This window comes from Hibiscus syriacus, unplaced genomic scaffold, assembly GCF_006381635.1.
Source record: "Hibiscus syriacus cultivar Baekdansim isolate YM2019G1 unplaced genomic scaffold, ASM638163v2 tig00109924_pilon, whole genome shotgun sequence".
In the NCBI taxonomy this organism is placed as follows: Eukaryota; Viridiplantae; Streptophyta; class Magnoliopsida; order Malvales; family Malvaceae; genus Hibiscus; species Hibiscus syriacus.
In genome coordinates this window covers 612,980-625,188 of record NW_024062530.1, presented here as the reverse complement: position 1 = coordinate 625,188, position 12,209 = coordinate 612,980, and the positions used below count along the sequence as shown (strand labels likewise).

The following is a 12,209-nucleotide window of genomic DNA, read 5'->3' as shown; positions in this document are numbered from 1 at the left end:
TACGACATGAATTTACGAATTTAACCACCCTAACATTATGCCGAAACTTGTTTTCTGGTGTGAGCATCAATGGTGCTCCTAGCTTGGTAGTGTTTTCCATGGCGAACTTTGCTTCTGCTTCTGCTTCTCAGTTTCTCTCGCTTGTGATTTGTGAATGATAGATACATAAAATTGCAGACTCCCCTTTTCTCACTTGTTCGTCTGTTGGTGATAAGTCAATATAAAATCAAATTAAATCGAGAAAAAATAAAATAAAGGGATTGGAAAAAGGAAGCTGGAACGATTTCTTGCATTCCAAGTTTCATTATTGTTTGCGAAAGGAGGTTCTCCAATGACATAAGCAGGTTGTTGAGCACGGTTATTTACGAGTGGCAGCTTGGCTTGAGTGAATTCTTCATCACTATCATAGTTTGAGGATTGGTTGGTGGGGCTAAAGGCTCTCAGTGCCATAGCCAATAGTACCGAAAGTCCCTGTGAAGAAACGACTCGAAACATACCGAAACATCCTTCGTAATCTTCTGAAGATCAAAATCCATAAAATTGTGCAGATAAAGTTACCTGTGCTAAGAAAATAATCAAGAAGATCCATTTGCATATGTCGATATTAGTCTCCACAAATTGTTTGAAATCATGGAACCTCCCTGTTGGATCATCGGGTATATCCTGATCTCAACAATGAAACTAAAAGTACTTAAAATGAAGAGAGATTAAGCAAAATACAAATAGCGAAAGCTTTATACCTTTTCCCAATCTTCGTTTAGGAGTATATCAGCTGCAATTCCAGTCTCTATCAGTAGAAGCACTGAGATTATCACCATGTACTTTCTACCATTGAAGAACAACAAATATTGCTTGCAAAACAAGTTTTCCTATGAAAACAAGGGGAAACCGGCATCGAAGAAGAAGTTTACGAACTCGAATAAAGCTAAAGTCAATGAAAAAGGATACACAGAAAAGTCAAAATCTATTTGCACTATCTGCAGCAATATGGCCTAGGAATGTTAGTAGGCATAAGGTGACTCCTGTGGCCAGAAAAGTGTATATAAACCTGCAGTTGCAGTAAGATCATCAGTTAACATAGAACAAAAAGCTATGTTGCCCGGACACAAATCTCCGACATGGGATATGACCTTCAAAATCCTCGAAATAACGGAAAATCTTTAAAAGGTCTCGAGTAACATAAAGAACTTTTGATGTTACTTACCATGGAGCAGTATAATCCAAGTCATCATAAGATGAGCCCGACATGTCTCTATGCCAAACTCTGAGCATCCAAAAGCCATATAAGATCATAGCAACCCCTACCATTGCCATTATCAAGTTCACAGCTTTCAACATAAATTGCATGCAAGATTTTAGAATACTAGCCATTGTGATAATCAACACCAGGATAATCTCAAGATTAACAATAACATGGATGTTAGATACGCTATAGAGTTTCAGAATACAGGAAAAGGAGAAAAGGATGTGGCAGTGGCTTATCAATCAAAGTTATGAAGGAATAATTGAGATACAGGGGAAATTTTTCGGAAGCTATCTGTTGTTTTCTTGTTGCTTGGCTTTTATATTTTTTCACTGTCAAATAATGAAGGCCCCTGTTTTTATTATTTATAAAGTTAGTAAAAATACTACGCAATTCTTTCGCTCTGTAGGCTGCTGTGGTGTAGTGGTTATCGCGATAGTCTTACACACTAAAGGTGTCCCCAGTTCAATCCTAGGCAGCAACAAGTTTCTTTTATTTGAGGAATTTTTTTGTATGATAACGGCTCTATTCGATTTTTTTTTAATTTCACTACTCGCATGCATTATTCTGTTTTTTATATAAAAATTAATCAAATATAAAAGTTAACCAATTTCAGGTTGGTGTAGTTCATTAGCTTTTGAATTTTTCATAAAGTACTTTTTATATAATATTTTCTTTTCAAATAATTATTATTTTAACTTGTGAATCTAAAAATGAACCAATTACAATTAATTATAAACCGAATCAAAATCTTACCAAATTTAAAGCTTAAAATAAAATAAAGGAATTTTTTCATACAAGGACCCTGTTGCTGCTAAGTTGGAGACTCCCAGCACCCTCTTCGCTACCAAAACTTCGAACAATATCATTTGGCCTACATCATTGGGAGATTGCACGTTATACATATCGGCCGTACAATCTACTTTTGAGAGTGAAGACGCTCACGCATAGCCATATGAATCTCTGCCTTTACAGCCAGACGCATTTTCTTTGCATCTTCCCATAGTAAACCGGAATGCACTCGGGCAGAGTCAGAAGCATCTTCGTAGACATCCTGTCCGATAAAGGAAGACAAGAACACCAAGATATGATCACATAATATTCAGAGACATCAGAAATGCATCATTAAAATCAAGAGGGTTGAGAGTACCCTTGAAGGAAATTCATCGTAAAAATGTGCCGGAGTCATCTCAACTCTTTTCAAATCACTTTCCCACAATCACAGTTTAAATGAATACATTAGCATACTCAATAAACGTCCATTGAAGTCGGGATGTATCAGTTTAAATGAATTAGTCACATCACAGTGCCACTTATTTTTTCCAGCAGAGTTACGTATTTAACCTGATCTGTGACATTTTTGGGTACTGATGGTACTTTCTCAGCAACTCGAGGATGTGCGTACTGCTGAAGGAATGTAACTATCTGTATTCAGGAGTTACATTGGCGAAAGAAGCTGCATAGGCTATGTTGGATAATTTCAGTAGCCATTATTGTTGATCATGTGATTTCTTGCATGTCTAGGTCCTGCAATTTGGAACATAAAAGGAGCAACTAGAAATGGATACTAACCTGATCGGCTGTAATTCCATTTTCAAAAGCATTATACAGGCTATCTTTCGTCATTGCACCAACTATGAGGTTTGGAATTTGATACTCTACCCTCTAATTGTGAGCACATTATTGTTTAGTGAAGAGTTCAACTAGTTAATATAGCAGTAATAAATCTTCGAATTTTAGAAACAAGCCGATGAAAGTGGTTGGAAGATAGATAGAATCAGAAAAGAGAACTATTAATCAGCTATGCTTTAAATAAAGCAGAAACAGTCACATCGTTTACTTGCGAAAAAACTATTACTCCCTCCGTCCCATTATTTTTGTCCCATGTTTACTAAATACATAGTTTTAGGAGATAAATTTGACCACATGTTAAATTATATAAAATGAGGAGAATGACAAAATTATCTTTAAAAAGTGATTGATAGATTTGACAGATTTATTTTGATAGGTGTAAAAGAGTGGGGCATATAAGGGTAAAAATGAAAATACACGTGGTGTTGTTTGTTTACTTTTCTGTTAGGACATTTTGAATGTGACAATTTTAAAAACCAAAGGGGGCAAATTTAATGACACGGAGGGAGTAGTACTACATTTCTATCTTCTATAGACAATAGGATCAAATCCATTCAGATAGTTTATTTTTTGGTGCTATGGTTGAGTGGTTGCATTTCCACATATTAGCTCCGCAGACCCCAAAGTCAATGGAAATTTTCTGCTTTTGACCGTGGGTGATTTCCACTTTCCTTGGAGCCATTCAGGAAAACGATATCCAACAGTTATAAAACGGGAAGTCCATTTTTTCAGGGGAAAAAAGTTACTAGGTATATTATCACTTTCCTAATTATTTGAAGATTGTTTGTTGTTACTCCATCTAAAAGCAATTTGGCTCTTCAATAAGGCAACTAATGCAGCATTTTCTTAATGCAACAAAATTTAAGGATCACTACCTCGTACCTTGAGAATAGACGTAAATTTCACAGTGCAACTTAGATGATGAGTACGAGTACATCCTAAAGTTAGTTTCCACAACAAAAAATCCCTGACGAAAAATACAGCATAAGAACTGCTTGAGTACAGAGTAACACTACTTGGAAAACAGCGATAATGGTTAATACATCAGAACCCATGTATTCACGCAACACACTTAATCAGCCATACCTGTTTCGTTGGTGTTGTATATGCTAAACTGACTGAAAGATAGGTGGCTAATTTAGTAGGTATAAACCAACTATCCTTCCAGCCCTGAACATATGCAAATACCTTAGATCCATCATTAAGTATAACTTGAAACAGATTGTCATGTATCCTATAAGAAAAATAACATTAATTAGGAGAACCTTCTGAAGTTTGACTAATCCCAAGTCTGCAAGGTCCTTGATCATAGCAGTCTGGTCATCCGTCAGTGTATCTAAATTATAAGCCTATGACAAGACAAAGCAAATTTATATCAAAATTCCCAAAAAAAAATTGTCACAGAAATTAGCGTTAAAGAACTTCAAGAAAAGAAAGCACCCCTAAAGGAAATAAGCTGCTATGCAAATAACAAAAGACAACAAAAGGTTTAAACCAAAAACAAAATGAAGATTAATGTAGATTCTTTCCAAGACAAAAAGGATTAAACAAATGGTAAAGCATAGACTTCTTCTAACAAAACTTTTCTGTGAACAATCATGGATCAAGGGAAAAATTAAAAATGAATATGGCATACCTACCAGTGGTATGGAAACAGAAAAGCAATTAAATCTGCTTGGTCTACACCTTGCACCAAAAGATGAAAGTCCAAGCATAAGATACAAAAACATGCTATATAGCATGACAGAACTGGAGTTGCATCAATAACCTCCAATTAGAGTAAAGAGGTGAAACCAGACAGATCAATAGATGAATCCATCAATCCACAAACATGTATGCAACCATAAATCCCATATATAACAAATGGCCAGAATTTACCTTTTTTTCCTTGAACTAAAAGTAGCTATTGTAATTCCGAACAAACACACAAGTATACACAAACTCTCGCATTCACACATATGCACAGTTGCAGACCTAAGAGTACACTAGTATTTAAGAGGATTATACATACTAATAAAGCAATACCAAATTTATAATAAATCCATGCTGATTTCCCCTGCAAGAATTTAGAAAAATTACAACACACTATCTGTAACAAACAAGTTTCAAGCAAAACACCAAAAATATCTAATGAAGTACACCTCTGAATTGGAGATATATTCTCTGATAACATACCAAAGCTGAGCATTTGTATCCATCAGCTGTAAATTTCACACATGAGAGGTAATTTTAGGTGACAGACAACCAAAAAAGATGCAAAAGCACCATGAGTTATACAATGCACACCAAGAACTGGAAACCACTCTCAGTTAATCTTGTTGCTTCTTTGTCTCTGTAGAAGCAGAAATCGCGAGATATAGAACCCTTGATATCTACCGCATAAAAGAAATGAAGCTAAAGTGCATGGCAGGATATAACATCTCTGACGTAAAAGACCACGCTGAAAAATTCTCATCATGGAAGAGCTGAAGCTTGATGATCTTTCAGTTTGTCCTGAACTTATCAAACAATAAAACTGAACAGTCAATCAAATTGCAAAAGTAATTTCATAATTCCACAACACATATACCACCATTAAGAACATAAATTATGCTAGTAAAACAATATAAATGGTAGGTGAAAGTCACACCTCCCATTGCTCAAGTGCATAGGCATCGAGTCCTCTGAGGTTGGAAGTCTTGCAATAACATTTGGAGGCATTGGTTCTCTTTGCAAAATCCCACTGCAAAGTTATAATCCTTTATATAACTACAACAACAACAACACAGCACAAGGAATCTAGCAAGTAGCAACAAGGTGAGGGATAGAATTGGCTGTAATAAAAGAAATACCTAATTAGATGAATAAATATTAAACAGGCAAAGTTGAAGGTTTTACATGTAAACCCACAAGACATAACAAAGGGCAAATTTTATCCCCTTACATTTTGATAACTACAAAAGAAATGAGTATCGTATAAACAAACAAAACAAGGAAAACTTACCCGTATATCAAATGCTTCCGGAGACTAGTCTGAAATGTTTGATTTAACTTATATGTTGTTTATTTCTTCCTGCCGAGAAGATAAAGATTGGTTAATCCAGTTAGCACAATATGCACATTAACAAGAAAAAACGAGAGGAAAAAATGGATTTTTCAGACTAAGCTTAAGCTGCTAGCCTCTTTATTTTAAAGAGAAGATCAACGAAAAGTAAGCAAAGAATAGACGCTGTTGCTTACCGATCAATTACTTCAAATACTCTTAACTGAATCAACCGATCGATGGCAACATTTTGCTTAGATGATCCATCAGCAAGAACCCACTCCTGCAACGACTTGGATGTTATCGGAGCTTCGATGTACAACATTTGTAACACGTATTTCTTCGCCAACGGCGGCAACGACCTACACGATAAAAAAAATCTTCGATAGTTTCAGGAGTTGATTAGCTTCTTCAATGTTTCTGATAAAAAGGGGAGACCTGAGTATGGCTTCGCAAATGAATTGATTACGATAGACCATGTCGCTTAATGGAAGGTAACGAAGCCACCATGTCCATGAAATTCTTCGCGGTAATCTTCACCTGAGGCATTTTTATTTCCTTCTTCTTTCTATTTTCTAGGTTTTTTGTCTACTGATGTACAATCGAAACTAGATTGAAATGATCCGAAAACTCGAATTTTAAACCAGCATTGATGAGTGAAAGAAAAATACGAATTGGTTTTCTTCCTCTGTAGTAGCGGCGAGCGAGCAAGCTGTGAGAGAAAATCTCATGCGACGCCGTTTCGAGTAGTGGGCCTACTGGACTGACTACCTTATCTTCCCTTTCTGTCTCCTTTAGCAGCCGTAGCCTATGTGTATGGTTTGTTAATCTAATATACATCCGTTTATAGCCTACGCCCACCGTAAATATAAATGATTAGTTTAATAAAAAATAAATAGATGTATTTATTTATTTTTAGGATAAACTATTTATATATCTCATATATAATTTTTATATTTTAATCACTTAATTACTTTTTAAAATTAACATCATATTTTTATTTTAATGTGAAAGATTAATAACGATATTGAGATGACATTTAATTTTTTAATATGTATTTACTTTTTTAAATAAAGAAAAGTACACAAACTTTTGTATATCAAGTAATTTCCAATTTTATATAACATGTAAATGTAAGCAGAAATGGATATGAAAATCACATCCTGGTGAAGTATAACTAATCTTCATGCAAATCTCCACTCATTTCCTTTCCTCCAAAACACTCCATTTCTCTCGTTCCGCCACCGCGACCGCCACCGCCCCTCCTATCATACAACCAGACCCTTCGGATTCAAACTCATCAACTCGTTCGCCAACTCATCCGAACTTGTCACCGCCCTACAGAGCGAAACCCTAAAAACCTTAGAATGGCCTTCCCTTTGCAATTACCTCTCTCCCTTCACATCTACTTCCATGGCACTCTCCCTCGCCAAAACCGCAGCAATTCCCATCGGTCAATCACAGGAAGAGTCCCAGAAGCTTCTTGACCAAACCACTTCCGCTTTGCACGCCATGGAGGCCTTGAAGTCAGACCCGTTGGATCTCTCTGCAATCGAAAACGTCTCCGAGATCCTTCACTCCGCGGCTTCAGGACAGCTGTTAACAGTGAGGGAGCTTTGCAGAGTTCGGAGGATGCTCCGCGCCGCAAGAGCTATCTCTGAGAAGTTGGCCGCGGTTGCCGAAGAATGTTCCTCGGAGAGGTATCGTAATTCTTCTTCATTTCTCTCTTGCATTTTTGGCCTGACTTTAGTGTCCATTAAATCAGTTTTTGAAATGGTTGGAGTTTTGTGTTTTCGAGTTGGTCGCACTCGTATTGTCTTAATGTAGTGATTTCCTCACATTGGATTAGCATAAATGCATATATAAAACTGAGGAACATGTCTAATAGTTTTGTAGTTGTTTTCAAGGCGTGTCATCTTAATGAGTGTTCGAGCTTCAATTTGAAAGAAATGGCATTTATACATATCAATAAAAGTTAAGTGTACTTTGATGAATGTTTTGATTCTTTGCATTTGTCAAGAACTTGATTTTGTATTCCTCTAAGTATTCAACCTTTTGATCCTAACAGAGTTCAATTCATATATTTTGGCATTTCCGGTATAGATGCCATAGACAGTTAATATCTTAGCTTAAAATGATTTTGGTGTGAGCAACTTTATTTGAAGTATATCTTAAAGGTTCTTTCTTTTATTTTCTTTCTTGCTTGATACAATTTGGACTTTGGAGAGACCAGTGTATCATACGATATATTGTCTTAGTAAGGGTCTAATATTCTTTTTCAGGCACTATAGGTCAAGAGTGCACAGCTCGTTTCCTGTTTACTTTTATGACATTAAAAATATAACCTGCATGTATGAACATTAAATTTAGTTTTATTGAATCTCATTCAATTATTGATTCTTTTTCCAGGTACACTCCATTGCTTGAAATACTTCAAAATTGTAATTTCCAGATGAAATTGGAGCAAAAGATTGGATTTTGCATAGACTGCAGCCTTTCGACTATCCTTGGTAGAGCTAGTGAAGATTTGGAACTTATTAGGGCGGAAAGGAAGAGGAACATGGAAAATCTGGATTCTCTGTTGAAAGAAGTATCAGTTAGTATATTTCAGTCTGGAGGCATTGATAAACCTTTAATAACCAAGCGGCGGTCAAGGATGTGTGTGGGTGTCAGGGCTTCCCATAAATATCTGCTTCCAGGTGGTGTGGTTCTAAATGTTAGTAGTTCTGGTGCAACATACTTTGTGGAGCCCAAAGAAGCAGTTGAGTTGAACAACATGGAAGTAAAGCTTTCAAATTCTGAAAAAGCTGAGGAAATGGCTATCCTGTGCCTGCTTACATCTGAGATTGCAGAATCAGAAGCTGAGATAAAGTATTTGTTGGATAGACTTGTAGAAATTGATCTCGCTTTTGCTAGAGCTGCATATGCTCAGTGGGTGAATGGTGTCCGTCCAACTTTAAGTTCAAAGGAACCCGAAGTGTTAATTTCTAACAGATCAGATAATGCTTTCTCAATAGATATTGAAGGAATAAAGCATCCACTTCTCCTTGGGTCTTCTCTAAGAAATTTTTCAGATTCCATCACATCCAACCCCACGGATTCATCTATTTTGGGCAAAAGTGATGGAATGGCTCCTATAAAGTCTTCAAAAGGTTTATGTGGCTTTCCTGTTCCTGTAGATATTAAAGTTCAATGTGGAACAAGGGTGGTCGTTATCTCAGGACCCAATACAGGAGGTAAAACTGCTTCAATGAAAACTTTGGGATTGGTGTCCATCATGTCAAAGGCTGGCATGTATTTGCCCGCTAAGAAGCAGCCAACACTGCCATGGTTTGATCTTGTTCTTGCAGATATTGGAGACAGCCAGGTACTTGTTTCCTTTTGGTGTTTTGAGCATTAAGTTCTCATTTCTGTATTTGTTCTGACACTTCTTTTATCACTGAAGTCTTTGGAACAAAGTCTTTCAACATTTAGTGGCCACGTATCAAGAATTTGTGATATCTTGGAAGTAGCCTCAAAAGAATCACTTGTCCTCATTGATGAAATTGGTTGTGGAACTGATCCTTCTGAAGGTGTGGCTCTATCCACCAGTATCTTGCAGTATCTAAAGAATCATGTCAACTTAGTTGTCGTAACAACCCATTATGCGGATTTAAGTCGCCTTAAAGATATGGATTCTCAGTACGAGAATGCGGCCATGGAATTTTCGTTGGAGACCTTACAACCTACATACCGGTTACTCTGGGGTAGCACGGGTAATTCAAATGCATTGGCCATTGCTAAATCAATTGGTTTTGATGGAAATATAATTGAACGAGCAAAGATGTGGGTGGAGAGTCTAAAGCCAGAAAAGCAGCAGGAGCGTAAAGGTGTGCTCTATCAATCACTAATGGAGGAAAGGAACAGACTGGAAGCTCAGTTCAAGAGGGCTGAATCTCTTCATGCAGAAGTTATGAAACTTTATCATGAGGTATGATTTTAGAAATTCTAAACCGTTGGATCATGATTTTTGTTGCACGCTCTCTTTTTTTATAAATAAGCACAGGAACAGAAGTGATCATAGCTGTTGACTTGAGTAATTGTTTAAGTCGAGCTGTGTCATATGGCCAGTTATTAGCACAATGTAGAGTTTAACTTCTTTCGCTTTTTGAGACTAGAACATGTTTCATTTTACACATTGAAGCATTTTGTGTGATTGTTTCGTTCTCTTGATAATGAAGGTTAGGGTTGAGGCAGATAATCTTGAAGAGCGTGGGATAGCTCTCAGGGCACAGGAAACCCAAAAGGTTCAACAAGAACTAAAAGCTGCAAAATCCCAAATTGAAACTGTGGTACGGGAATTTGAGGATCAGCTCCAAACTGCTGATTCTGAGGAGTTCAATGCATTGATTAGGAAATCGGAATCTGCTATTAACTCCATTCTAAAAGCTCATCGACATGGTGACAGTTTCTCTTTTACTGAAACAGATGCACGTTCATATCAACCTCAGTCTGGTGAGCAAGTCCTTGTGATGAGACTAGGAAACAAGTTAGCTACTGTTGTTGCAGCATCTGAGGATGAGAACACTGTGCTAATTCAATACGGTAAAATTAGGGTCCGAGTTGAGAAGAGTAACGTTAGACCTATTTCAAGTAGCAAAAGAAACGATGCAATCAGCTCCAGGCAGAGTTTCAAAAGACAGGTGGGTAATAATGATGGCTTTCTTAAACATGTTATTTTCTTGTTTGTTTTTGCTATACTTTAGTTGCATCCAAAAACATGTCGAATAGTGTTTTATGTACCCTTTTTTTAATGCCTTGTGAAGACTTACTGACAAGTAGCCCATGGTTTATGTCATACTTGTGCATATTTATGCGCAAAATATTCACCTATATCAAGTCGATGCAATGAAGCTGGTCAGTCTTCAGCTAAGTATTGAATCATACCGTAAAAAGTAGCATTTTGGGTTTGTTTCATGTATGACAGATTATAATCTTCTGCTCGTCTTGGATTTGAATCTAATAGCTCTGGTTCTGCTCATATTTGCTATAGGAAGAACAGAGCAGAGAATTCCCCAGCAATTCAAACACCACAGAAAGTGGTGTGACTACTTTTGGCCCGTTAATTCAGACCTCAAAGAACACCGTGGATCTCCGTGGTATGCGAGTGGAAGAGGCTGCTCACCAACTTGACATCGCCATCGCAGAAAGAGGATCAAACTCGGTTCTGTTTGTTGTGCATGGCATGGGCACTGGTGTCGTTAAGGAGCGAGCACTGGAAATATTAAGAAATCACCCACGCGTGATGAAGTACGAACAGGATAATCCGATGAATTATGGCTGTACAGTTGCTTACATCAATTAAAGGACGTTCATTTTCCTTTGAGTTCACATTCGGTATATATTTCTGTACACAAATGTAGTTAAGATGGTTACTTTTGAATTGGCAATTTTGATTCAGTTGTTTCCCTCGGTTCCCAGGTCTTTGCTTGGCTTGGATGATTCATCCGTGAAAGTAAGCTAATAGACTCACGTAGAGTAACAAGTGCAATCTGAGATGTCAGCCCACCTGAGGATTTAAACTTGTTAAGGTCAACTAAACAAGCATAGCTTTTTGAGATACTAGAATCCGAGAAAACACGACCCAACTGCCAAAAAAAAAAAAGACTTGATCCCCCTTCGTTTTATCAAAGAGGTCGAACTTTAACCTAAAGGCTAATGAATGCCAAACTCATGCAGCTTTAGAGTAACAAGTACATTTTATTTTACGTCCACTTATATATTGTAACAATAGTGATTGATATCAATCGAACTAAAAAAAGCAGAATTATACTTGGCTAAACTCATTTGTTTCCCTCAGTTCCCAGGCCTTGGCTTAGCATGGTGCATGGAAGATTCATCCATGAAAGTAAGCTGATAATCGAGTAGCAAGTTGTAACGGTTAACAACACTAGTTTGCTTCATTATCCATTAATCTAGCTGTCCAGTTTGTTTGTTTGTCTGAATAACCCCATCATTTCTATTGTTTTCTTTTCTCGGAAACCGCAATCTGAGATGTCAGCCCACCTGAGGAAGAAACCAAACAATCTGTCCACCGTTGCTGTATGCAAGACTCCGAGATGTGCCACATGCACAGAGCCCAATTTAATATTTTCTTGTAAGCTTCTGAAACGAGAACCGTCACACTTTTTTTTTCAGTTACAAAGCTACATCAGTTTAAGAGATTATCTGGAGCAAAGCAGGTCTGTTGCATGCAATAAGCTTTGGTTGCGATTTTTTCTGCAAAGAAAAATGTTGGCGGTTTTTGAGCAATGAATCGGAAATCCACCGGAG

General features: G+C 37.1%; 1 protein-coding gene and 2 pseudogenes across 1 annotated transcript; 1 reads left to right on the top strand and 2 right to left on the bottom strand.

Annotated features, from left to right (window-relative positions):
- Positions 1 to 13: 13 nt before the first annotated feature.
- On the bottom strand, positions 14 to 1,386 carry LOC120210504 (annotated as a pseudogene).
- Positions 1,387 to 1,989: 603 nt separating this feature from the next.
- On the bottom strand, positions 1,990 to 6,660 carry LOC120210423 (annotated as a pseudogene).
- A 423-nt stretch (positions 6,661 to 7,083) lies between these two features.
- LOC120210502 (endonuclease MutS2-like) lies at positions 7,084 to 11,260 on the top strand. The gene is given in 6 exon segments (XM_039209230.1): positions 7,084 to 7,105; positions 7,108 to 7,597; positions 8,307 to 9,264; positions 9,343 to 9,867; positions 10,118 to 10,579; positions 10,930 to 11,260. Coding segments are annotated over 6 exon segments (2,769 nt in total). The 3' UTR covers positions 11,242 to 11,260.
- The last annotated feature ends 949 nt before the right edge of the window (positions 11,261 to 12,209 follow it).